General features: G+C 45.2%; 2 protein-coding genes across 2 annotated transcripts; one reads left to right on the top strand and one right to left on the bottom strand.

Moving 5' to 3' along the window:
- Positions 1 to 176: 176 nt before the first annotated feature.
- On the top strand, positions 177 to 16,161 carry LOC134633405 (interferon-induced protein with tetratricopeptide repeats 5-like). The gene is made up of 11 exons (XM_063482254.1): positions 177 to 271; positions 7,956 to 8,135; positions 10,612 to 10,801; positions 12,498 to 12,689; positions 12,759 to 12,767; positions 12,880 to 13,104; positions 13,241 to 13,382; positions 14,931 to 15,070; positions 15,384 to 15,545; positions 15,712 to 15,759; positions 15,854 to 16,161. The coding sequence occupies exons 1-11, from the start codon at positions 267 to 269 to the stop codon at positions 16,133 to 16,135; spliced, it is 1,575 nt and encodes a 524-aa protein (XP_063338324.1). The 5' UTR covers positions 177 to 266; the 3' UTR covers positions 16,136 to 16,161.
- Positions 16,162 to 16,526: 365 nt separating this feature from the next.
- Positions 16,527 to 22,950, bottom strand: noc3l (NOC3-like DNA replication regulator). Its single transcript, XM_063482377.1, has 21 exons — positions 22,739 to 22,950; positions 21,886 to 22,090; positions 21,674 to 21,797; positions 21,418 to 21,572; positions 21,253 to 21,336; positions 21,005 to 21,135; positions 20,768 to 20,929; positions 20,576 to 20,669; positions 20,317 to 20,492; positions 20,116 to 20,244; positions 19,896 to 20,027; positions 19,203 to 19,283; positions 19,012 to 19,112; positions 18,864 to 18,936; positions 18,699 to 18,762; positions 18,195 to 18,266; positions 17,931 to 18,112; positions 17,410 to 17,538; positions 17,199 to 17,296; positions 16,987 to 17,071; positions 16,527 to 16,903 (listed from the first exon to the last, which is right to left on the bottom strand). The coding sequence occupies exons 1-21, from the start codon at positions 22,745 to 22,747 to the stop codon at positions 16,772 to 16,774; spliced, it is 2,418 nt and encodes an 805-aa protein (XP_063338447.1). The 5' UTR covers positions 22,748 to 22,950; the 3' UTR covers positions 16,527 to 16,771.
- Positions 22,951 to 24,195: the final 1,245 nt, after the last annotated feature.

The raw sequence follows: 24,195 nt of genomic DNA, 5'->3' as shown, positions 1-24,195 counted from the left end.
CCCAAACCTCAGACATAGACAGGAAGTGTCTGCGGGTCTCAGGACCTTAATGGGTTAAATGTTGATTTTTCTACCTGCATGTCTTTGGTGACCTCACAGCTGAAAGAAAAACCTGTTGTGTTGCTGTTTGCTTCACTAAGATGAATTATCCTGCCATTGTCCAGTCAGAGGTGATACTGAACGCACCATTATTTCTTTCATATTGCTGCAAACTGCTGCACTTCCAGTACGCTTTGTACCAACGTGTCTGAGCCTTAATAATTAAAATGAGGTGAGTGTTTTTGTCTTTATTTTATTTGTTATGTACATATACTCACAATATCCATCACAGAGAGAAAACTCCTCAGACTCAGGAAATATTAATACATAGATATGAGGGTGTGCATGCACACAAATGTGTGGAACTGTAATATTCACAAATGATTTAAATGCAGAAAAAATTGCATTTAAATGACAAGCAGAGGTGTCAGTGAGAGAAGTTCTCAGGCTGGGATGTGAACATCAGTGTGGGTGTGGTGGGCATGCCCAGATACGACCGCTTCTTGCTGCAGCTTGCTTGGCTCGTAAATCATCAGGACGTTTTGATGTTGGGATTCCAACTGTCAGAATCCTCAAAGCACTTTTTTGAGTTTTTAGAAAACTCAGAAACCAGTTTTATTTGCTGTCTGTCATTTTACTGCTCAGCCACAGACACAACATTAACTACAGCTCAATACTAAACACATGCATTTAGAGTCTTTTTCTCCAATTGATCTTTCTGAGGTAACTTCAGTAATTACTTCCTCCAAACCATCAGGCAGGAAAAGGACCCAAGTGCAAACTCACAGAAATGGAACTTAACCCTGTGATTCCCTTTGTGTCATATTTGATACAGGAGCTTCTGAGACCTCCATCTCTCTCAATTTAATTCCCTGTTCCCTTTAGAAAACCATTTTAGAATATTGTCAGGAAGTAGGTTGTTTATTGCTTTTTACAAAATTTGTGCCGTGAAAAAATGAACCAGATCTGTGAATTTTAGTATTTTTGATTTTAAGAATAGTGGATTTGTATGATCTCTGTAACTGGTGTTATGGATGATCCTCTTTTGGCCCTTTTTTGTAATATAAAGATTGATGATAGTGAACATTTGTAAGTGTTGCCCCAAACCTCTGCACAGTAATGCAAATACGGTGCGATCAGTGAACAGTAGAGACTGTGGAGTGATCTGTGGTCCAGAATGGTTTTTACTTTACTCAAAATTTAAATACTGCTTGAAATGTTGTTATGTAAATTATTTATATGAGACTTCCAGCTTAATTTATCATCTATTATCACACCAAGAAACTTTTGTTCAAGAACTCTTTCAATTTCCACACCATCTATATGAATCTGCACTTGTGTGTTTCTTTGGGAATTCCCAAATAAGACGATTTTAGTTTTACTTAGATTTGTTTGTTTGTTACTCTTGTATCCAGCAGCTCCTTTAGATTCCTCCCAAAACAAAACATATTTGTGTCATCTGCAAATAATACTAATTTTAATATATCAGATACCTTACAAATATAATTTATATAAATAATAAATAATTTTTACCCAGTACAGAGCCTTGTGGAACACCACATGCAAAATCCAAGCATGATGAGAAATATTCACCCAGCTTCTGTTTCCTGTCACTAATTTTCACCCAGTGCAGTACAACCCGCCTGATCCCGTACCGTTCCAGTTTATTAATTAATATGTGATGATTGATGTGGGGATGTGGGGAATGAGGACCCAAATGCAGGACTCTTGCAATGAAGCGGTGTCTTTATTTACAGTGTAAATAAAGTGTGCACGGTGCTAAGCATCTGCAGATCTGAAGCATTACAGGCCGGATGTGTATAATATATGTCTGGTTTGCTATCCTCGTGGGGACATCCCATTGACATAATGCTTTCCCTAGCCCCTTACCCTAACCCTAACCATTAAAAATGAATGCCTAACCCTAACCCTTACCCTAAACCTAACCATAACCTAATTGTAACCCTGACAGTAAAACCGCATTTTGAGTGTGAAAATTGCTTTCAACCCCAAGGGGACCTGGATTTTGGTCCCCACGGTGCAGAAAGTCCCCACCAGGATAGTAAAAGTCAGATTTTGGTCCCCACCAGGATAGTACGAACCCGTACACACATACACACACACACACACACACACACACACACACACACACACACACACACACACACAATGAGGGACAGCAACACCAAATATACATATGCCCATAAACTATTGTCAAGAACTCTAATCACTGTAATCCCATTGACATTTGTAATCTCCTCGATTGATCCAATTAATGCCAGTGAAGTTGATCTTTTCGATCTGGATCCATACTGACTGTCAGAGAGTCATTTATATTAATCTAAGAATTTGTCTGGTTGTTTATTAAACAGGTTTTCTAGGATTTTGGAGAATCGTGGTAGTAAAGAAACAGGCCTGTCATTTGTGAAGTGGCATCTATCCCCAGCTTTATACAGCAGCACAACTTTAGCTGTTTCATTGTTTGGAACTGTTCCAGTCTGAAACGATGAGTCACAGATGTATGTTAGAGGTCCTATGATTCCTTCTATGACCTGCTTGACAATTTTCAGTAAATATTTTGTATTTACACATTTATAATATCAGTTATTTCTTTTTCCTCCACTGCTGTGAGGAACATTGAGTTAGGGTTCCCATCAGGCTTTGACTACAGTCTGCTGATGGCAGTGACTCGGGGATTTGTTCTGCCAGATTTGGTCCAATATTTACAAAATCAGGATTAAAGCTCTTCATCACATCAGCTGTGTTTTCCATTAGATTGCAGTTGTCAATAAAATATTGAGGATAACTTTGTTGTCCAGAACTATTTTTAATGATAGTATTTAAAATATCCGATATTCCCTGTTTTACTATAATACTCATTTCTACATACGCGTATAATATTGGTCAACTTATTTTTGTATTTTTTATATTTAAGATAAGATAAAAACTTTATTTATCACAAAGGAAATTCTTTTGTCATGAACATGCTCACTGCAGCAAGAGGAAAAAGATAAAAACGAGTGCACAAGAATAGAATGCAATAGAATAAAATAAAATAACATACCTATCAATAAAAGAGGTCCTCGTGATGATTTCTCTTGTAATTCTTGTCATAAACTGGTGGGTAATCGGTGATGTCATTGATCAATAATCTGCTCACAATCGTGTTTTCCATATTGTTAGTGAAAATATTGTGGAGTAATGTGGCACGGTGAGGTGTAATTGTGCTCCAACTTTACAGTGTTTAGAAATTTGTTGGTCATTTTATGCTTTTACAGATTCAACAGGTCAATATTAAAATCACCACAGATAAACATAACTTTTTGATCAGTTTTAGAGAATACTTCCTCTATGAAGTCATTAGATACTTGAATACCAGAGCCAGGTGTTCTATATATACTGCTAACTATTACATTTTCTCTTTTTCCTTATAAATTTCAATTGTTATATAGCAATCACAGTTGTCATACCTTATAATTTAAGTTTCTATCCACATACACAGCTACTCCCCCTCCACTTTTGTTCCTTCTATTTACAAAGTTGATTTCACATCCCTCCAGTCCAAAGTCCGGTCCTTTCTCAGCATTGATCCATGTTTCAGAAATGGCAATAATTCCAAATGGATTTGTCAACTCATTTAGATATTCCTTTATATCGTTGAAGTTGGCATACAGACTTCTGCTATTAAAATGGATTACTGATCATCTGTCTTCCGTGTTGATGGTGTGTTTAAACTGTTCATCAGTGAAGTAGCAGCAGTTATTGCTGATGTTGGAGAAGAAATTATTTTCCGGGTCTGTGTCCTTTTCTAAGTCTAGAACATTATGGTCTGTGTATTGAAATGTCCTCAGTTCCAGATTATCATAAACAGAGTTCCAATGAGTTATATTGATATTGTTGCCGGATGCAGATGAAGTTCTTTCAGACTGAGCCATGTGTTGTGTTGTGTGTTGTGTTGTGTGTCACGTCACGTGTCATGTCAGCATTTCATTTTGTCAGATGTTCATTCATGAAGACGTCGGATCCTTTCACTTCCTTGTCTTAGCAGTGCTGTTATGTGTTTTCTTTTAGCAAATCTCACAGTGATGGCTGATTTGTCACTGTCATTTTTTCGGGGTAGAGGGTGGCAAGCCTCAGTGTTGTAATCCACTTCCACACCTTGGGACCGTAGGAAGTTCCACTTGAAATCACTTGATCCTCCGTGGAGTTGACATCATCCTCTCCTGGCCCTCCTACTCTGCGACCGCCCGGGCGTATGACCGGGGTTTGATGCAAAGCCCCGTGATGGTAAAAAATGGTAAATGGCCTGTATTTGTATAGCGCTTTACTTAGTCCCTAAGGACCCCAAAGCGCTTTACACATTCAGTCATCCACCCAGTCACACACACATTCACACACTGGTGATGGCAAGCTACATTGTAGCCACAGCCACCCTGGGGCGCACTGACAGAGGCGAGAATGATGATGACATCGTTCATCCAGGTGTACTGCTCCAAACTCGCCACTCTGTTCTCCAGGTACGCCAGCCGCCGATCCTTCTCGGTGTTCTGGATGCAGAGAGCCTTAACTTCCTCGACCAGGTCTAGGATGGCTTTCTGCTGCAGTTTGACAGCAGAAATCTCCTCTGTCATAAACTCCAGCAACTTCTTAATATCATCGCCTTCCTCGGTTGTCAGTACTTTTTTTGGGCCCCTGCAGAGAGATGCTCTTGTAGCGTCACCCTGATGGCCCACTAGCTAATTTGCCACTAGCGTCCTTCGTCTAAAATATTCTGGGGGCGATGATTTAAATTAAGCAGTGTTCACTGAGGTTTGTACTCATATTCCACTGGTTCTGGTCCAAAATCAAAGCTCTGAAAATTATGAAAAACTAGCTCAAAACTAGTTCAGTATCAGAAAGCAGGGCATGCATCACAGGAACAAACAGGAAGTGACAGACTTCCTTAAAGTTAACATTGTTGCTAACAAAAAGTTGTCAAAAACGCCCAATGCGATACAACAATCACACACAACATGATATAGCAAAAAAAATTGTGGATTTTTTCATAAGGGTTAATAAACATCTCAGTTCCAAAAAAATCAGAATTTTCTGGCTATTTTTTGATGGGTTGGGTCTTACAGGGTTAAACTCAAAACACAGCTTCATGGGGAAAAGGTTGGTACTAAAGTAAATTAGAAGAATAACCTAAGAAACTAAATACTCGAGAAACACAGGGAGAGACACACAGCCATGAGAGAAACGCTGACATAAATACACAGAGGGATAACAAGGAAGCGAAACACAGGAGGAACACAGCTGACAGGAATAACCATAATGAGACAGGGGAAGCAAAACTGACCAGAACGAATATGGAAACACGCAACCTTCACAATTTCAACAAAACAGGAAACAGAGGAACATGAAGCAGGAGTGGAGGAGAGGCAGATGAGAGGGAGTGATAAAACACAAGGGAGAGAGAGAGCAGACACGACGTGCTGGGAAAACAAAGACGAGTGAAACAAGAACTCATACAAGCACAGACACACAAACACACTGAGGGCAAAGACACAGGGGGGGAAGCTACTAAATAATCAAGGAACTAAACAGGGAATATAAACTCCAAACAGAATAACTAGACACTAAAGAATAGCTTAAGACTAACAAAGTAAACTTCAGAGAGCTCAGTTCAAAAGACCTAGGACCATGACATGATGACACAAGACTGCTCTAAGAAGTCCTGTCATTAATTACTGTTTCAGATAAGCTGTGTAGCACAAATTGTGTTGCTATGGTTCAATTAGCATTAGCATTTAGTGGGTGATAGGTATTCAGTTTTTAACCCTGTGAGGTGTATTCCCAACCCTACTCCTGTTTTGTCTTGGTAATTAAGAAAGATAAATCCAAAACTGACTTAAACCAAAACTATTTCCATTTTTCCAACTTTTTTAATTTCTCCAGAACATCAGGTGATCTTCATTAATGATCACTTAGACCTTAGAGGGTCTTAAAAAACAGACTAGGGTCCCTAATTATTACCCAAATCTCATTTTTGCTGAAAGTGTCTCCAGAACGTGTGGTTACTTTGTAACCTTGGTTCTCTGAGTGAGAGATTATCGCTCCACATATTCCATATGTAGGAGGAATGAGCCCCTCTTTGGTCATGGGGCATGGAGAGCTTTTCAAGACACTCTGGCTAGCCTAGCCACGCCCATCAGCTTACATATAAAACAGCTGTGCAGATGTGTAACCGGTGATGGTTTGATTGGAACGCATCTTGGAACGGCGTGAAGCTGGAGAGATTGTAACTGCACGTTCTCTGTCATATGTATGGGGTAACTGTTTAAGACAACCTGTGAGGAGACCCAAACTCCCGGTCAAGGTCCAGACGTAAAGGCCAAGCCAGGGGGCGGAAGGCATCCACTGCTGCCCGCCCAGCAGCCGGGGCAAGGGTGGGGTCGCTTGAGGATGGGCCTGGCCTCGTAGCAGTGCAACTGGAGAGACCGCGAGGCATTCCCTGTAATATTGAAGAGTTCACAGAGTGGAGAGATATTCTTGATTAGGGATGGGTATTGATAAGATTTTCACGATTCCGATTCCATTTTTGATTCTGTTTAACGATTCGATTCTTTATCGATTCTTTTTAAAAAAGGAGAACACTGAGGTCGATTAGCTTATAATTTCTCTTTGAACAAGATAGAAATTTAGGAGTAACATGGCCTTACAAACCCAACAGTGAGATCTTAAGAGATCCACAGCCTACGGCTCTTCAATGGGGTGTCACAGGGTCCCCAGGAAAAAACATTGTAAATGTAAAATATGAATAAAATAAATATTCTTCTGTAGCAATAACAAAGTATAACATAAATTATTCTGTAGCAATTACACAAGAATATCTAGTAAATCAAACACATTCACTTACCGAAAATTGGGGGCATCTGCTGTGGCAAATGGGTGCAAGCCTTTGACCACAAACTTAGTCACTGCTCGGTGGCATTCGTCTATCCTGGCCTGAAAGGAGACGCTACCGGTAGACTGCAGCGAGAACTGCCAGCATCTGAGCCAGCCAGACTCTGTCTCTCTCATCATGGTCACCTAAATGCAGCACAGTAATGGCAGGTTTTGTAATAAGGCAGATCGCGCTAACATAATATGCACTGTTAGCTGATTATTTACCTGCCGCATTAACGGGAGAGGACGTGCAAACGTTACCGCTGCTGCTGGGTTGAGATTCACGAGTCCGGAGCGGAATTAAAAACACGTCGTTTGAGGCGACTGGAATCGATAAGGGAATCGTTTGCAAAAATGGCAAACAATTCCAAATAATTGAAACAGTGGGAACCGGTTCTCAACAAGAGCCGGTTTTCGATACCCATTCCTAGTCTCGATATGATCAAGGATACATTTGAGCAAGAAAAAGAAAAGCACGATGTCTGCAGAGACAGTGTGCAGCTCATTTATTAATGACCTTTCACTGGTATGTGTTGGATAGAGTGTATGTGTGTGTGTGTTCTGCAACAAGGTTGTTATGTGTGTTTCTATGCTAACGACACTATCCTGGTAAATTAATCTGTTTGTTCTCTAGTCACATTCCTTCAGTTGAACTTAACAGCTGTAAATTAGTTCTTAAAGCAAAACAAGAGATGCTGATCACGAGCATCTCTACTAGAAATGGTACAAATATTTTCAAATTAGGACACAAGGATCTTTGAATTTGGACTGAACAGCATGTTCTGTTTTTCAAACATGCTGAAGAGGTTAAAAAACTAACAATGAGATTAACACAATCTCATTATGTTGCTTCCATGTGCTGCACATTTGTTTTCATCAGTTTTCTCAGTGTCGCAAAATAAAACCATAAATACTCCTAAGAAACGATTAAATTGTTCATGTTTGTGAACACTTGCTAATATATTGAGAATGTGTTTTGTCTTACGCAGTGATCCAGGTAAAGATCTACACCGCAGGCTGCAGCAGCTGCAGAGTCGTTTCACCTGGGATCTGAAGAAGGAAGACTTGGAGTTGGACGACCTTAGCGAGCAGCTGCAGCATGATATAGACCTGCAACTGGGGCAGCGGGGCGCCCTGGCCCACTCCTACAGGTTCCTGTCTTATGTGAGGTAAGCAGTGCAGAACATTGAACAGGCTTCCAGGGTCATTTGAACCCTCAGCTAAAAGCCTTTGTTTGTGGGACATTCAAAGATAAAATCATCATAATTGGACAACAAGATTCAACTGTGCAAGTAGGTGTTGCTTCTGTGAAGCTGGGTTTTTACATGCACATTATTGCCAAAAATATTCACTCACCCATCCAAGTCACTGAATTCAGATGTTCGATTCACTTCCATGTCCACAGGTGTAGAAAATCAGCACCTAGGTCGCTCCCAGGAGCTCAGTGAATTTCCAGCTTTTAACTGTGATAGGATGTCACCTGTCCAGTCGTGAACTTTCCTCTTTAGCCGACTGTTAGTGGGATTAGAACAAGGTGGAGGAGATTGGGAGGAAGTGGAGCGGGGTCGGTGAGGATCATAGTGCAGAGTCCATCGCTGCACACCTCCAAACGTCAACATTGCGTACAATCAATCAATCAATCAATCAATCAATCAATCAATCAATCAATCAATCAAGGCTTTATTCGTCACATGCAGGGGGGTCCTGCAGTGAAATGGGACCCCCCCGACCTTACATAGACACACAGACATCACATGGGGATACAGTCGGAGATTGGTAGCATTGGAGAGAAAAACACTGAAATGTACATTACAATGGGAAAGTACAAGAGGAAAAAAAGAGACCCCTTCTCATGCTGTGCTTCCATGGTAGGACAGCACGAGAACAGGAAACAAAAAAACTCCTCTGCACAAAAAAGCACATAAATGTGACACAACATTGGGAAGACATAACAAGCCACACGGTAGGGTGATGGGTAAGGAGCAATGTGAAGCAAACCCAGCAGCCGCCTCGCACAGCGCTATCTTATCCAGCGCGGCACGTAGACCCGCCGTGTTCCCCCACAGGAAACAAGCATCGAAGGCGTTTGGAAAGGGAGGGGGATAAGTGTGTGGTTTTCAGTGTAAGTGTATGTGTGTGCGTGTCCATAGTTCAGCGGAGACAGTGTCCTTCGCCCTGCCAGGCTAAGTAAACAGTCTGCCAGCCAACCCAGGTGGCCTTAGAATGGGGAGGAACAGTGTCAACACAGGCGTTATCTGGGATTGTTTTTGATCGGCTCCAGCCTTGAGCCCGCAGCTGGCGCCGGAGGGGTAGCCATATTAAGATGGTGATTTCTTTCCAACAGCTCATGAGAATTTCGAGCTGTATTGTTTTAGCACTCCGACACTGATCTCTCCATCTCCCGTTGGATAGCCGTCAGTTTCTCCATGATGTTGTTAACCTTCAATTCCGTGGTCTTGTCAATCTTTTCAATCTTTTGCTCACAGAGCCGGTTCTGAGACCTCGCGACCGCAGCCAACTGATCCGTGATGTTTTCCAGCTTTCGCCCATAGTTGTTGATTTGAGCTGATTCTTCCCTGATGTGTCCCAGTATCCGCTCAGAGATGTTATTCTGAGTATTCACTGCAGCCGCAATAGCCTCCAAGCTCTTGACCATGTCCCCGTCTGTGAGCCCTTTCTGAGAAGCCGCGCCTCGTCCAGTCAATCCAATCTCAGCAGGCAGCTTGGTGGGGGTTTGAGCAGCCAGTCCCGCTGTCTTGATTCTCCGATAAGCCAGGGCCAAGCCAGCTCCGATCAGCAAGAACCCTGCTATCATGGTTCCGAATAGGTAGATATCTTCAGCGTCCTCGATCGACAGTCCCGCCAGGCACACGATCCTCCATGCCACCCGTCCATCGTGTATCCAGCAGGGAAAGTCCCTCCAGGGCACTCAGGCTCTCCCGAGCCCAAACTTCTCGTTGAGAAAAGGGTGTCAATAGCATTTAGAGACCAGTTGATCAAATCCATAGTTCTCTTTAGGTTTTAGACACCGGCTGTGAGAGACTGTTCCAGGGTAGTAAGAAGAAAAAAAAAAAGCACGAGACAAGACAAGGACATAAGCGGCTAAGCAGGGAAGATAGGGGAAGGAGGAGAGGAGAAAAGTGCGACCGCCTTCGCTGAGAGCCAAACGAGAAAAGCTTTAGGAAATATGTTTCCATGGCGAACAGCTGCATTCAAGCCTTACATCACCAAGCATCGATGGCGATGCTTGGTGATACGTGAAGCACACCGAGCTCTAGAGACGTGTTGTCTGGAGCGACCAATCACGCTTCTCCGATGGAGGAGTCTGGGTTTGGTGGTTGCTAGGACAACAGCACAGACCTCACAAAGGTGCTTCTGAAAGAATGATCAAAAATTCCCATAAACACTCCGAAGCCTGTGGAAGTCCTTCCCAGAAACGCTGAAGCTGGTGGGCTGACATCGTATTAAACCCCTTGGATCACGAGTGGGAAGTTCATGTGTGGGTGAAGTCAGGCGAGCAATTACTCTTAATAATATAATGTCTCTGCGCCACAAAGTTTCATGGCTTTACAGGTACAAGGACGTATCAAAACCCTGAAGACGCTGGTGCACAGTGAGTTATTCCTGTTTGTTGTCCATCCTCAGGTATCTTCAGGGTAAACCAGAGGAGGCGCTGTCACTTCTCACTGAATCAGAGGAGAAGACGAGGGAGTGTTACGGACGGGAGAGCGAGCTGCGGCTCATTGTGACGTACGGAGACCTGGCTTGGCTGAAATACCACACCAAAGACTACGTGCAGTCCCAGACTTACTGCCAGAGAGTCGAGGATATACTGGCATGTATACAGCCTCAGAAACACGACTGGTTTAACCTGAGCTGTTTCTAAACACTTTTTTAACACCCACCTATAAACCCTGTTATGAATCTAGAGGCGCTGACTATAATAATATACTTTACATCTAAAGAACCCCTGCCTTTAGCCTTCATGGCTGTTATAATATCCAGACATTGATATGTTCATAAAGACTGTCACCGAAACACAAACTTCATCTCTCTTACAAACATTGTGCGCACAGCTCGTGCTGCCACTGAACGAAAACAGATCGGACGTTCGAAGGATTTGATTTTGATTTTCTTTGACACTCAAAACTTATAATAGTCAGCTGTGGAGTGGACGATCACTGAACACATGTTCAAAACATCATTTCATCATTTCTGGAGCGTCAGGGTATCCAGCTGCTCCAGATGTTTCTGCTCCAGAAACTGAATGAAAATGTTTTTAATGTTAGATTTAATTTTTTACATGACATTTTGCATATTAATGATCATAAACTGACCTCGCAGCCCAAGGTTCGTCAGTGGTGCTGGTTTCAGTCATTATGTCCTGATGATAAGGTTGAAACCTGCAGTCAGCTGAGGCTGAAGAAGTCACCTGATGATGATGAAACGTTTCTCCCACTGAAAACATCCTGATGAACAGAATCAACTTTTCTGGGGTTTAACTTTAATCTCGGTCAAACCGATTTACTCAGAAGCAAAAACAAAGAAGAAAACAAAAGACAACAAAAAAGCTGAAATAATCCAAACACAAAGATTTAGAAATCATCAAAATGAAAACAATGTGCTGGGAGTCAGGCGTTCTCACTGGCTCTAGTGAGCCTCAACCTCCGGTCACCTGACAGTTGGTGCTCCAAAAACATCGGCGCAAAAAGGTGATGTGTTGATAAATGCAGCAGATATTTGATGTTTACACATCAACAGTTTATTCTGTGTCACAGAAACAGTTCAAACGTTACTTGCTGCTCTTCTCCAACGCTGCCGCTTTTAAGTTTTGGACAAAATGCATTCTGGGATATTTGGCTGTGCCAGGTCCACACAAGTCACAACGTTGCCTGCTCGATGGAATGGGCGGAGCGGGAATACATCGAGGCGCTTTGGGCGTACTTGACTTTGTTGTTTGAACTGAACCAGTACAGCCACTGATGAGGTTTCCACTTGTACTTGTGTTCTCCACGAGAACACAAGTACACATATTGTGAAAGGGCCCTAGCATTGCATAAACACTGGAAATCAGCCAAAACTGACAACACCTAAACCTCCATGTTAGTTTAATATAAACACACAGTGACAGCTCCATGTTAGACCTGTTACTGGACCACAGAGTGTGCAGCCATCAGGTTACCTGAGGTGTTTTTACAGGATCCAAATCTGCGATCACTCACTTACATGAAGACCCTGTTTTAGCGCACACTGCCAAACAAAACAAGAGAATTTCAAAAGTGCTGCATGATCCTTTCTGGACCATATGTGTGGATATCGGACCATCTTTTCAGTTTAGCAACCAAACACTTCAGGATATTTCTGTGACAACTATAACATTTGAAACATAAACTGCATATAACGAATGAGCCAAACTAGACTAGTTTGTGCATTTGTGGCTTCTCGGCTAAAAAGTTGATAAATGTTCAGACACTGTCAAAGAATTAGCTGCAATCAAGTCTATTTATGTTAAATATACTGTGACTCTGCAGGTAAAGCATCCGCCAGATTCTTCCACTGACCTCCATCCAGAAGTGTACGGGGAGAAGGGCTGGACCTTTCTTAAGTTCTCCAGTTCTTACTATACCAAAGCTGAAGAATATTTCTGCAAAGCTTTGGAGCTGCAGCCTGATGACTGGGAGTGGAACACTGGCTATGCTATCGTCCTCTATCGCACAGAACAGGTACAATCTATCAGCCAATCAGCCTTTCGGCATATAAGCAGTTATCCTGCTGAAGCAGACAGTCCATAGGATTCTCCTGTATTAACCATTGTAGTCATTAACTTTGTAGTTGTGTTGTTGTCGATTATTTGAGAGGTAACACCCATTAAATAAATTACATCCAGCAAACTTATGGAGCTCTTATCTTCAGGATGTTAGTGATTGGCATCCCGAGGAATCACCGGCCACTAAACAGCTTCGTCGAGCTCTGGAAAAAAATCCAGATGATGGCGTTTTGATGTCCCTGCTGGCTCTGAAGCTGGTCCACTACAAGAACAAACACACGGAGGCTAAAGGTTTGGTGAAGAAGGCCCTGGAAGTCGGACAGGACAACACTCAAGTCACCCGCTATGTAGCAAAATACCTCCGCAACCAGGTAAAACATCTGTAGCTTATAGGAAAAACATACTGGTCTTGATGGTGAATCAAGGTGAATCAAAGAGGTAAAATATTGGTTTTATGCTTCTAACGTCTCGTCTCTCCAACGTTACCGTGACTCGTCCCTGTTCTAGGATCAGCTGGATGAGTCTATCGATCTGCTGAAGAGTATGCTGGAGAAGAAAAGCCAGTCATCTTTCATTCACCACCAGCTTGCTCTGTGTTATGAGAAGAAGAAGAATAAGCTGCTTGGGAAAAGAGTCCGACCAGAGTCAGGTACTGCACTGTACTCTGTTTATACTCTCATCAGGAGGTAGGACCTGGTATAAAGTTCAAACTCCTTCCAGTCGGGTAAGTATTTGGACAGAGATACCATCTTTATTATTGTGCGTCTGCACACCACAGCAGGTCTCAAATAAAGCAATCAAGATGTGACTACATTTTCAGGATTAATCCAGTCTTTAAGTCTGACATCATTACCTGTTTCTGGGCCCAAACTATGCTTCAGGACACTGTGGCTTTACTAAGAGTTACAAACTGTCTAAATTCTTTCATCTTTAATAAAATGTGCTGCTGCTTTACCAGGTGTAACAATTAAGTTTAACATCCAGGCATCCATGAGAAACAGGATTTATGAAGTTTAACGGAGTTAGAAGTTAGCAGGAAGTTAGCTCGCTAGTGTCCCGAATTCTTTGATGTTGTGCTGAGAACAAACAACCAAGACTCAGAGCAGGTCCAGCCAATCAACAATTATTTATTAAGCATACATATATGGGAGATTTACACAATACCACCTTCTGTGTCGATCTCAAAAAGGAAGCCCTTCGATATACAGTTCCATATGTCGTGTTCACGCCCCCTCATGCGTAAGCAGATAACATAACATGCATCAGTTACGGTTAACAGTTAAATGCAACTCCTTTTTTGTTAATCTTCTATAACACTTAGAAAGGTGTCTGCCTTTCACCTCAGCTGCTTCCTGTTGTTCTCGTTAGGGGGCCCATGATCGCATATAGCACTGAGTACATCCTGTTATAACCGTCGCTGTGCAGGCACATATGCAGTTACAAGCGAAACACTTCTAAGGCTCTATGCTGTGCACGTTCGTTAGCTTCTGGATTAATATGCCACTAATTAAAGCACTACCACCTAATATATTTCCCACACTAGCTTCCACCTAAACATGATATAGCATGTTCTGACTGAGAGATTTCTGAAAAAATTCAAACGTACAGCTCTGCTATCACCTCCAACATAAACGAAGACAGGAAAGTAAACAGCAGTGACGTTTGTAGGGTTACTGAAGTTGGACTAGCTGGTATATAATGATGTGCTACGTGATCGCTAGCGACACAGCTATGTTAGCATAGCATAAACACAGTGAAGCTGGAGGATGAACGCTAACTTTTTTCCACTCGATAAAAGTTAACGTGAGGGTTCCTGATGGTTAGAGACAAATGCAATCGCATGGCAGGATGCTGTAAACGGACCAAACTTCAGTCAGGAGAACAACTGAGATAATCCATCCACAATACCAGGTTAGTCATTCATATACTGCTGCATGGGCTGTAGTTACATCGTAAGGGTTTAAAATGAACAGTGGTGATAAAAACCGAGAGAGGCCGACAGTGATCACTGACTGATTTTAGGGGCTTGTTCAGATTAAATAGAACAAGATACAAAACATTAAAACATGTTAAAAACACAACAGCCTTAAACACAGAGGAGTTTGGACCGGAGCAGGGTTCATACATCATCACTCAAAGACCGGACACAAGGGGGCGTTTAATATTTCAGTCAGTAACACCTGTTTTTATCCAATAGAGGTGCAGCATTGGACACGTCTTTGTATTCAGCATCTGGAGGAATCAGTCAGGCTCAAGAAGGGTTTCAATGCTGCGAAAGCTCTGCTGGCTCTGCAGTACGCACAGAACTTTGAAAGAAGGAGGTCTGTTTACCTGTCAGTTTGTTTCCAATGAAATATTCTCAGTGTTGGTTTTATGTTTATTTAAAAAAGCTGGTAGTAATGACACAGGTAGAAGAACGGTTGGACTAAACCTGACCAACGTGATCACTTATGGAATAAAACTAAAAAGCGTTGAATCATATTACCAAAGCTGGAAACAAGTGCGTGAAGGAAACTTTGACCCCTGTGGTCACACCAGCATTATGTCAGATTGGACAGTTTTACTCGACTGTATTGATGTTTCTACAGACAGTCATCAGATGGACTGTTGATTCCAAAAACATTTGATGTATTAATTCTTTGTGTCTAAGCTTTGTGTTTGTTGCTTCAGAGCTCAGCAGATGTTTGATGATGTGCTGCAGACGTTAGAGGATGAACCTCCAGGCATCCGTCAGTACGTCTACTGGTATTATGCAGAGTTCTGCTACTATCACACCACTCAGAAAGACCTCGGACTCACCTATTACAAAAAGGTACGGATCGTCCAAAACTGCATTCAGACTGCAGGTGTGCATGCCAGGTGCATACACCAGGTGCATCCAGTATTAGCAAACAGGCCTCTGAGGCAGACGGACATTTGGAAAGTCGAGCTGTGGACAGTTAACCATCTGCTAACGTGTCCTGTGCTGCATCCAACAGGCTCTGGAGTTCTGCATCAACACATCACATTGGAAGCACTGTGTGAAGGTCGGCCAGCTTCTCACTCTGCTTTATGCAAAACTAATGCAAACTCAACCTGATCTCAGTAAATAGGAAGTAACCTTCAGGTATTCTTTTGCAGAAACTGACGACGATAGCAGAGGGACGCCTCAAAAATTATCCCAGAGACGCCGTGTCCTATGGCATCCTGGGAGCAGTGGCCAGAGCTGAGGGCAATCGGAGCAGGGCCGTGAGAAATTATGAGCGCGCTCTGGAAATAGACGCCAACAACGACGAGTATCTGTCAGCCCTGTGGGAGCTGCGCCTGGATCTGACCGCACACAGGGAAGAGAAAGACCGCCCGGAGGAGAAGCTTCCAGAGGCCGCATGTGAAAAGGTTTGTGCCAGGAATGCCACCGTGTGAACGAGGTTCCAGAACCACAGCTCAGAAATGCTCGGCTACGTCACATCACACCTGGGAACCGCTACATCGATCACTACGGCCGTCTTCTTCTGTTTCTCTACCACCACTATGTCCGGTTGGTTAGCCACCACCTGTTTGTGCGTCTGTATCTGGAAATCCCACAGGATCTTAGCTCGGTCATTCTCCACCACCTCCCATGTTGACCTCGGGGCTTCCAGATGTTTCTGTATACTACGCCGGCCACTTGGCTATAGCGTTCCATGTATGCCCTGCATGCTAGCATCTTGTCTCTGGGTCATCCTTACCCAGCCTGCACCTGGGGTCTTACCTGGTGTGACAGACCCCAGCCTCTAAAAAATAAAAGCAGCTGAAATGTTAAAGAAGAGTTTTTCTGGTCTTTATTTTTAATATCTGACATTTAAACAGCGTAGTCATGGCAATCAAACTGGGCACTCCGCATCGACTCATCAGGTTGCCCGACATCACAACTCTTCACATCAACATGGTGAAAACAGTCCAACTCCTCCCCTGAAGACACTTTGGGCTTTTATTTTGAAGGTCTGCCTATCAGGTTGCAGCTTTACTTCCTCTCCTGATGGCCATAAAATGTTGTTTTATTTTAGGTGTGTGTGTGTGTCAGTGCTGGGTGGTTTTGTGTGTGTGCGCTGCAGTAAAGTCCAGCTGTGTGTCCTCGGCGGGGGTCAGGGCGCACTCGATTCTTTTCTGCAACTCGGCGTCAAGCAGCGTCGCTCCGACCACAAAATGATCCTGAACAAAGCAAAGCGATAGTCGGTCATCAATCAGTCACATGACTCACTAAACGTTAAAATATTTTAGTTTGACTTTCAAACCTTCTTCTTGAGGCTTGGTGATGCTACAGGGGGGTTAAAGGTCATATCTTTGATGCTGTAGTCGTCAAACAGCTCCACAGATGACCTGCAGGGGGCAACGTTCACACTTCAGAAAAACTGAACTTTTAAAGGAGCAGTACGCCGTTTTCACTGATCCTCACACAGGCTGAGCTTTCTGATTAAACACAGGTGGTGTGTGTGTGTGTGTGTACCTGCGACTCAGCTCCACACTGAGCGCCGCCGAGCCTTCAGAGGGAGCGCCCTGACTCAGGTGGACTGCAAACCGCTGCACGACCGGGTGGTAATGTCTCTGAAAGAGCACAAACAGCTACATTCAGAAACACGTGGGGCCATGTGTGCACCTGCATACGTGTGTGTGTGTGTGTCTGCAGTGTTGTGTGTGCGTCTGCAGTGTGTGTGTACCTGCAGTGTGTGTAGCTCCCACAGTGCTGTGTTCTGAGCGTTGCAGTGTTCAGGTTCGTCGAGCTCCGGCAGGTAGAAGCCACTGCCCTGAATCTCGTTGTCCAGCAGGAAGTCACACTTGGGGAAGGACTGAGAAAGACACACACACACACACACACACACACACACACACACACACACACACACACACGTCAAACTTCTGTACAGTTACCTGAATTACTGAGCAGCTGTTAGGTAACCACACCTGTCTTTTCAAGTGACTGAATTCAGCTCAATTTCGTTTATATAGCAACAAATCACAACAACAGTCACGTCGAGGTGCTTCATGTTGTCATGTAAAGAGCAACACTAACACAAAGGAAACAGAGAAAACCCCTGAAATCACGATCTATGAGTAAGCACTCTGCTGACAGTGGGACTGGGACGGGGAAGAGTTCTGCTCAGGGAGGGTCGGCCATCTGAGAGAGCGGTTGGGGACGAGGGGAGGAAGACAGGATGTCAACACACACGTTCAGACTCACATGCATTGTGGCTCGGTTGGCGGCAAGAATTCCCACGCTGGCGTTGGGCATTACGTGCAGACTGATCGTGCTCAGCCTTTTGACAAACGCCATCGCCCTCTGTAGGGTCACGTGCTTCCTGCGGCGGGTCAGCATTGCGTCCAGACACCGCAGTACAATGATGGCGTCATCATTGGGTGCCCCTGAGGGATTCAAAGCGTGGCTGTTAAAACAATCACGTGACCTGTGATGTCATACTGCCGGTTCAAAGTGAGGCTAACTGACCTGCGTGGAGCCTGGGCAGCAGTTTATATAACTGAGAGTAAAAGGTGAGCGGGTCGATGTTCAGGACGTCACCTGGTACACAAACAAACTTTATTGATCCAGGAAACTCAACAGGAAGTGACATCATGTGCAGGAAACACACCTGACTTTTCAAAGAGTTTGTTAAAATAATTTATTGGCCTATCTCAGTGAGAATAAACTCTGGTCAGTGCTATTGCTGAACAGTGCTGCACATGTGCCTCTGTGAGCCTAACATGAACACATATGTTTGTCTATGTCACTGTGAGGGGACCCTTACATGCTATATTCCCAGGACTACAATCCAAGTCTGAACCTTTAAAACAACTCGTTATTGCAGCTCCACAAATGTCTCGACATTGATACACAAAGACGGTCCTGACTTCTTGTGATCATATAACAAAAATATTTAAAATGGCCTCAGAGGTCTACATCAGACTAAGGTCTTCACAAGTCAGATATACGAGCACACACACAGAGTCTGACCTTGTCCTGACAGGATAGTGAAGACGGTCTGGATGCAGTGCAGCGTCTCCTTATTGGACAAACCCTGCAGATATAAATAAAGAAACAAAAATAAATAAAGAACTATTTGTGACCCCAAACTAGCAGGTGACTCTGCAGGGGGCGGGGTCAAATATGAACACTCACGCCTGCTTGGATGAGGTCCTGCAGCACGTTGAGCAGGTCATCAAAGAACTCCAGGTTGATGAGGTGAGCAAAACTGACAGGAAATGACATCATATTCAGCACTATAGTAGTATTACAGATTGTGTGAGTGTGTGCGTGTGTGTCGTACTTGGCGAGCCCCTCCAGGACTGCAGGGAGAAGAACTGATTTCTGAGCCTTCTTCAAAATCCTGAAGTAAATGAGGAAGACGATGTTCAGCGTCTCTGTGTGCTGGAGAGGAAGAGCAGAGGGGTGAAGAGGAGGAGAAGGAGGAGGAGTGTCCTTCCTCTCACCGTACACGCTCGTGACCTTTCAACTCACCAGCTTGATCTTCTTGTCTTTGCTCTCTGAGGCTTCAGCCTCCAGCAGCTCCTTCTCCAGCTTCTCCTCAGCCTTCTTCCACTACACACACACACACACACACACACACACACACAGATTGGTGTCTCTCACTGCCCCCTGCTGGACAGACTGAGAAATCCCTGAGCATCAGCTCATCACAGGAAGTTTTTAATGCTTCTTTTATTAATTCTCATAGACTTTAGTGAATTAGCACAAACATGTAGTAACATTTTATTCTGACTCACATGTTCTTCTCATGTCTTTGTTACTTTGCTAATATTTCCTCAGGTTATTGTAAGAATTGTTTTTTATATTTTGCCCCAGTTAATATTTTATTAACGTTTCATTGATACGTTCTCTTATTCTCACATTATTATGTTTAGAGTTTATTATTTTAAATTAAAAATGATTTTTTTACATGTTTCGCTCATATTTGGATTATTTCTTTACCTTGTGAACGTTTAGCAGATCGTCTCTTTGTGCTGACGTTTTTGAAGCTGGCAGAAACGTTTTAACGAACACGTGTTCCTGTTTCTAAAGCCTGAGTTTTTCTCACTGTTCGTCTGCTGCTGCAGCTCCAGCCCTTAAAATGAACGAGGCCTTGCTAACAGGGCTGTGGGGGCGGACCTGACCGCTGAAACAACCAATAAGGACTCGGGTGTGAGGGTTTACCTTCCTCTGCATCCTCGACAGGTTCTTCTTCCTCTCCTTGTTGGTCATGAACTTCTTCTTTGGTGCCGCAGCCTCGATGTCCTTCTTCATCTCCACCTCTTTAATCCTCAGACTCAGCAGCGTCCGCAGCAGCTGGAGGGGGCGGAGTTAACAGCGTCTGATTAATAACTTATCAACGGACTCTTCTCGGAGTGGGCGTGGCCTGGATACGTTTCGTTACCTCGGGTCGGACGTTGTAGTTCAGGCTCTTCACGAGGCCGGAGATAACTCGCACCGTGGCCAGCGAGGCCCCGCCCGCTCTGTCCTGCTGGAAGAGCTTCCTGAACGCGTCACAGCACATGCCGGACACCTGAAACACAAAGAGCACGTTAAGCCGTTGCTCGATGCCGACGGTCTGGGCCGCGGCGCCCGTGAAACTCACCTTCTTGGTGGAGTCGTTCATCAGCGGTGCCAGGACGACCACAATGTTGTTGTGGAAGTTGAAGTGAGGCAGAGCGACGAGCAGCTCGCACAGGCAGCGGACGGCGACCTCGGCCAGCCCGCCGTACGCCTGCAGCGCCACCGCCTGACTGCGCTTCTTCTTCTTTTGCTTCCAGTCTGTGGGCGGAGATGAGCGGTCAGGGCGCCGTGATGTGTGCGGGTGTCAGTGTGTAGCTGTTGCTATGGTGACGGTGGCGTACCTTTGACAGTCTGCTCCAGGTCCTCCAGGTAGAACTTGTACTGACTCACCAAACCCTCCTCGAACTCTCGGAGCACCTGCGTCTCCTTCTTCACCTGGAAGACGGCGAGCGGCACAAGCAGCAGGTTAAAACGTGGCGACTGTGGCGACCTGCCGCCAGGCGCTTCCTCTACAAACAAACTCACAAACGCACCTTAGCGGTCTTCTCCGCCGAGGTCAGAGGTCGGATCCTGTAGGTGGGGGCGATGTCTTTGAAGACCTCCATCAAAGAAACCATCACCAGCTTTCTGACCGTCACCGCCACGCTGGGGTCGGCCTCCATCAGCATCCCCCGCAGCTCCTTCACACGCTTTATCTGTCACACACGACGTCACGTTAAACACACACATACACGCCACGAGCCCGATCCCAGAGCGGTGCCCGGCCTTACGCTGCCGATGGGGTCCGACACGATGGCCGACGCCAGGCCGGCGATGGTCAGCTTCCTCTCGTTCAGCTTCTGATTCCTGAGCCGCTCTCTCTGCGCCGGCGTCATCTCCTGGCAGCTCGGTGGCTCCGCCTCTGCAAGGAGGACACGTGACAGATGAGAGGACGCCTCAGCCTCGTCACGGAAGCGTGTACCCCGCCGTGCCTGGGGAGTTTTATTCTTATTCCAAAAGTTCTGATTGCTTTTCATACCTGTGTCGACGTCATCAGGCTCCTCCTCCTGCTCCTCCTCCTGCTCCTCCCCCTGCTCCTCCTCCTCCGGCTGCTTCTCCACCACTGAAAGAACAGAGGGAGACGTTTCGACACAGCCACAGAGAACCAATCAGATCGATCAGCGATCAATGCAGCACGCCGTACCCCTCTCGACGCTCTGTGGGATCACGCCTGTCTTGTCTTTGATCGGCAGCAGGTGGATCACTTCCTTTTCCTCCGTCCTCGCCATCTTCCTGGGAACCTTCTCGTAGCTGCGAGCTACGTCCGATTTCCGCTTCTTCCCGCCGTGCACCGGCCCGCTGGGACGCCCCGCCGCACCACACAAACGCACCTCAGTCACTGCGCATCACACCTGCTTCTGTATCTAAATATGGTTTGTGTGTGTGTGTGTTGGAGTTACCATGACGACAGGTCCCTGGTGATGAAGGACGCCTGGCGAGCCATGGCGGTCATCTGCTGCAGGTCTTCCTGCTCCATCATGTCTGTGGGTAGGCTCTCCAGAAACTCCTCCTCCTCCTCCTCCTCTGTACGAGCAGGAGCAGGGTCAGACAGTTCTGGTCTCTGATTGGTTTACAGCAGACGTTAGTAATCACGTGATTGTTTGCAGCTCACCTGGTCTCTTCCTGTACGTCTCCAGTGGGCGGGGCGTTTCGCCGACGGCGCCCTTCACCGCCTGCCTCAGCCTTTTCTGCTCCTTGCGCTGCTTCTTGGCGACGTTCTGCTGCTTCAGCTGGCGGTTCTTCAGCTTGTTCTCCAGCTTCACGCCGCTCGTCTTCAGCAGGCGGCGAAACGTCGGCCGCCGCTTCTTCGAGCGAGGCTGCGGAGCATCAGAGGAAAGAAGGAGAGGTGTTATCTTCAGCAATGATGTGATGGTCCATGGAGGCTCTGGGTTGGATCCTGTGAACACCTGGCACGGTGTGACCCGACTCTAAACCCACCAATCAGAGACAAGCTCAGCGTCTCAAGCTGCTGATTTACTGGACTCACTGTGGGCGTGGAGCTCAGACGCTCTGCCGCCTCAATACTACCTCACACTACACAGTACTACCTCATACTGCCTGGTACTACAGGATACTACATGTGCTACGTTGCTGGGTAGATGATGGGGTGTGTTTCTTTCCTGAGTGGGGACACAGAGTGGCTGACTCCGGGCAGACCATCAGACACTGTGAATCCTTCCACGTGACCGTTTGTGATGTTGTCAGAGTAAAGCAGCAGGAGGCTCTGATGGAGGAGCATCACCGTGTGTGCTCGGACCACACTCCGTTCAATGCGCCGTTATTTTGGGGCTCTGGTATCCCTCTGAACACCCGGGGATCTGTTTTAAAATAAGTCTGACTCTAAAATCGTGGGGTTTTTCTGTGGACTCTGGCGGTGGGCTGTGAGGACACAGACGCTTTGAGCACGTTTGTTCTCTCAGACCAGACTCCGTTCATTAAACGGCGGATTTAAGCCTCTCACTCACCGGGCCCATGGCTGCAGGACGTTCCGGTGTCTCCGATGTGTCAGGCCGGACTGCAGTCGTTCCTGCTCGGTCACTTTGGTTCGAAGTGTCGGAGTGTTTTGGTGCCGAGATGCGGGTTGTCTCCACACGTTGCTCTCCAAAGACCCGGAAACAGAAAAGTAACAGCCCTTCTGTGACGGGAGGACAGCGCCCCCAGTGGCCGGAAGACAGGACCAGTTCCCCCCAGACTGGAGCGCGCCTCAGACGGCCTCCGGCTCTCCGTGAGGCCTCCACGGGGTGATTTACCGATGTTGCTTCAAACAGACTCAAGAGAAAAAGTGTGTGTGTGTAATCTGACTATTTTCCCTCGGATTCAGACTCCCTGAGGTCCTGCCATGCTTTCTGGACGTGTTCTCTATGCACCTTCCAGGACCTTGAAACCTTCTTAAGGACCTGAGGTTGAGTAGTCCATGTGACACGGAACACGTGATGACTCTGTGTCAAAGTGTGGGGCCCGCCCCCTAGGGGGGGCGCAGAGCCATGGGGGGGGGATGAAAAGGGGAAAAAAAAAACAAAAAAACGCTTGGACACTGCTAGCACGGTGCACCCACAGAAACGCAAAGCAGGAGATGAAGCATGGCTGAATATGTTTCCAAACCAACTTCATTCTAAGCCAAAGACTAGAAAATATGGTGAAGCATATCTGCCCTTTGGTTTCACCTGCACAAGTGACAAGGTAGGGCTCCCCTGCAGAATTGGTTTCCCCTGTGTCGGGAGCAGCGCTGGGCTGTTCAAATCACGGGCAAATAGTATCCCACATTCTTGATTTTTAGTTCACAAACACTTGTTGTAATGACTAACTACTCCTGACATGTTGGAGATGTTAGCTCTTTATACAGTAAAGTTACAGCGGGATACAAATAACATCAGGCTGATCCTGCCACGATTTGTTCCCCCTGTCTAAATCACGGACAAACAGTGTCCCACAGCTGTTTATGTTTTTGAACCCATTTTGCACAGAGAGGCATTTTTTGAAAAATGTATTGATAGCAATGTTGAATATTATTACACAGGAAAAAAAATAACTACTGTAAAATAATCACAGCATGACGCCTCTGCCTTTCTAAATGGAGGGACAGTAACTGCGTGTGTATGTAAGCGTGTAAAACCTGCAGATAGTCAGATTAACAGTAACAGTATTTCGTCTCTATCTGCCATTCATCTCACGTTATTGTCATAAACAATAACGTGACGTGAAAAAAGGCACATACCTTTAATGTTGCGTGATGAACTCTGTATTCCTCGTCCACACGTAAACGCAAAAAAGGAGTTTTAAAAAAATCTCCGTTTTCGCTGATTCGAAACGCCGTTTACGTGTGGACGAAACAGCTGCGCTTTCAAAAATACCCGTGTAGGTGCGGACGCAGCGTAAAAGAGTTAGTAGTTTATTTTCTTACTACCTGTAATTTATTGCAGAT

The sequence above is a fragment of the Pelmatolapia mariae genome, linkage group LG8, assembly GCF_036321145.2.
Source record: "Pelmatolapia mariae isolate MD_Pm_ZW linkage group LG8, Pm_UMD_F_2, whole genome shotgun sequence".
NCBI classification, from domain to species: Eukaryota; Metazoa; Chordata; class Actinopteri; order Cichliformes; family Cichlidae; genus Pelmatolapia; species Pelmatolapia mariae.
This window is presented reverse-complemented; position numbering and strand designations above follow the sequence as displayed.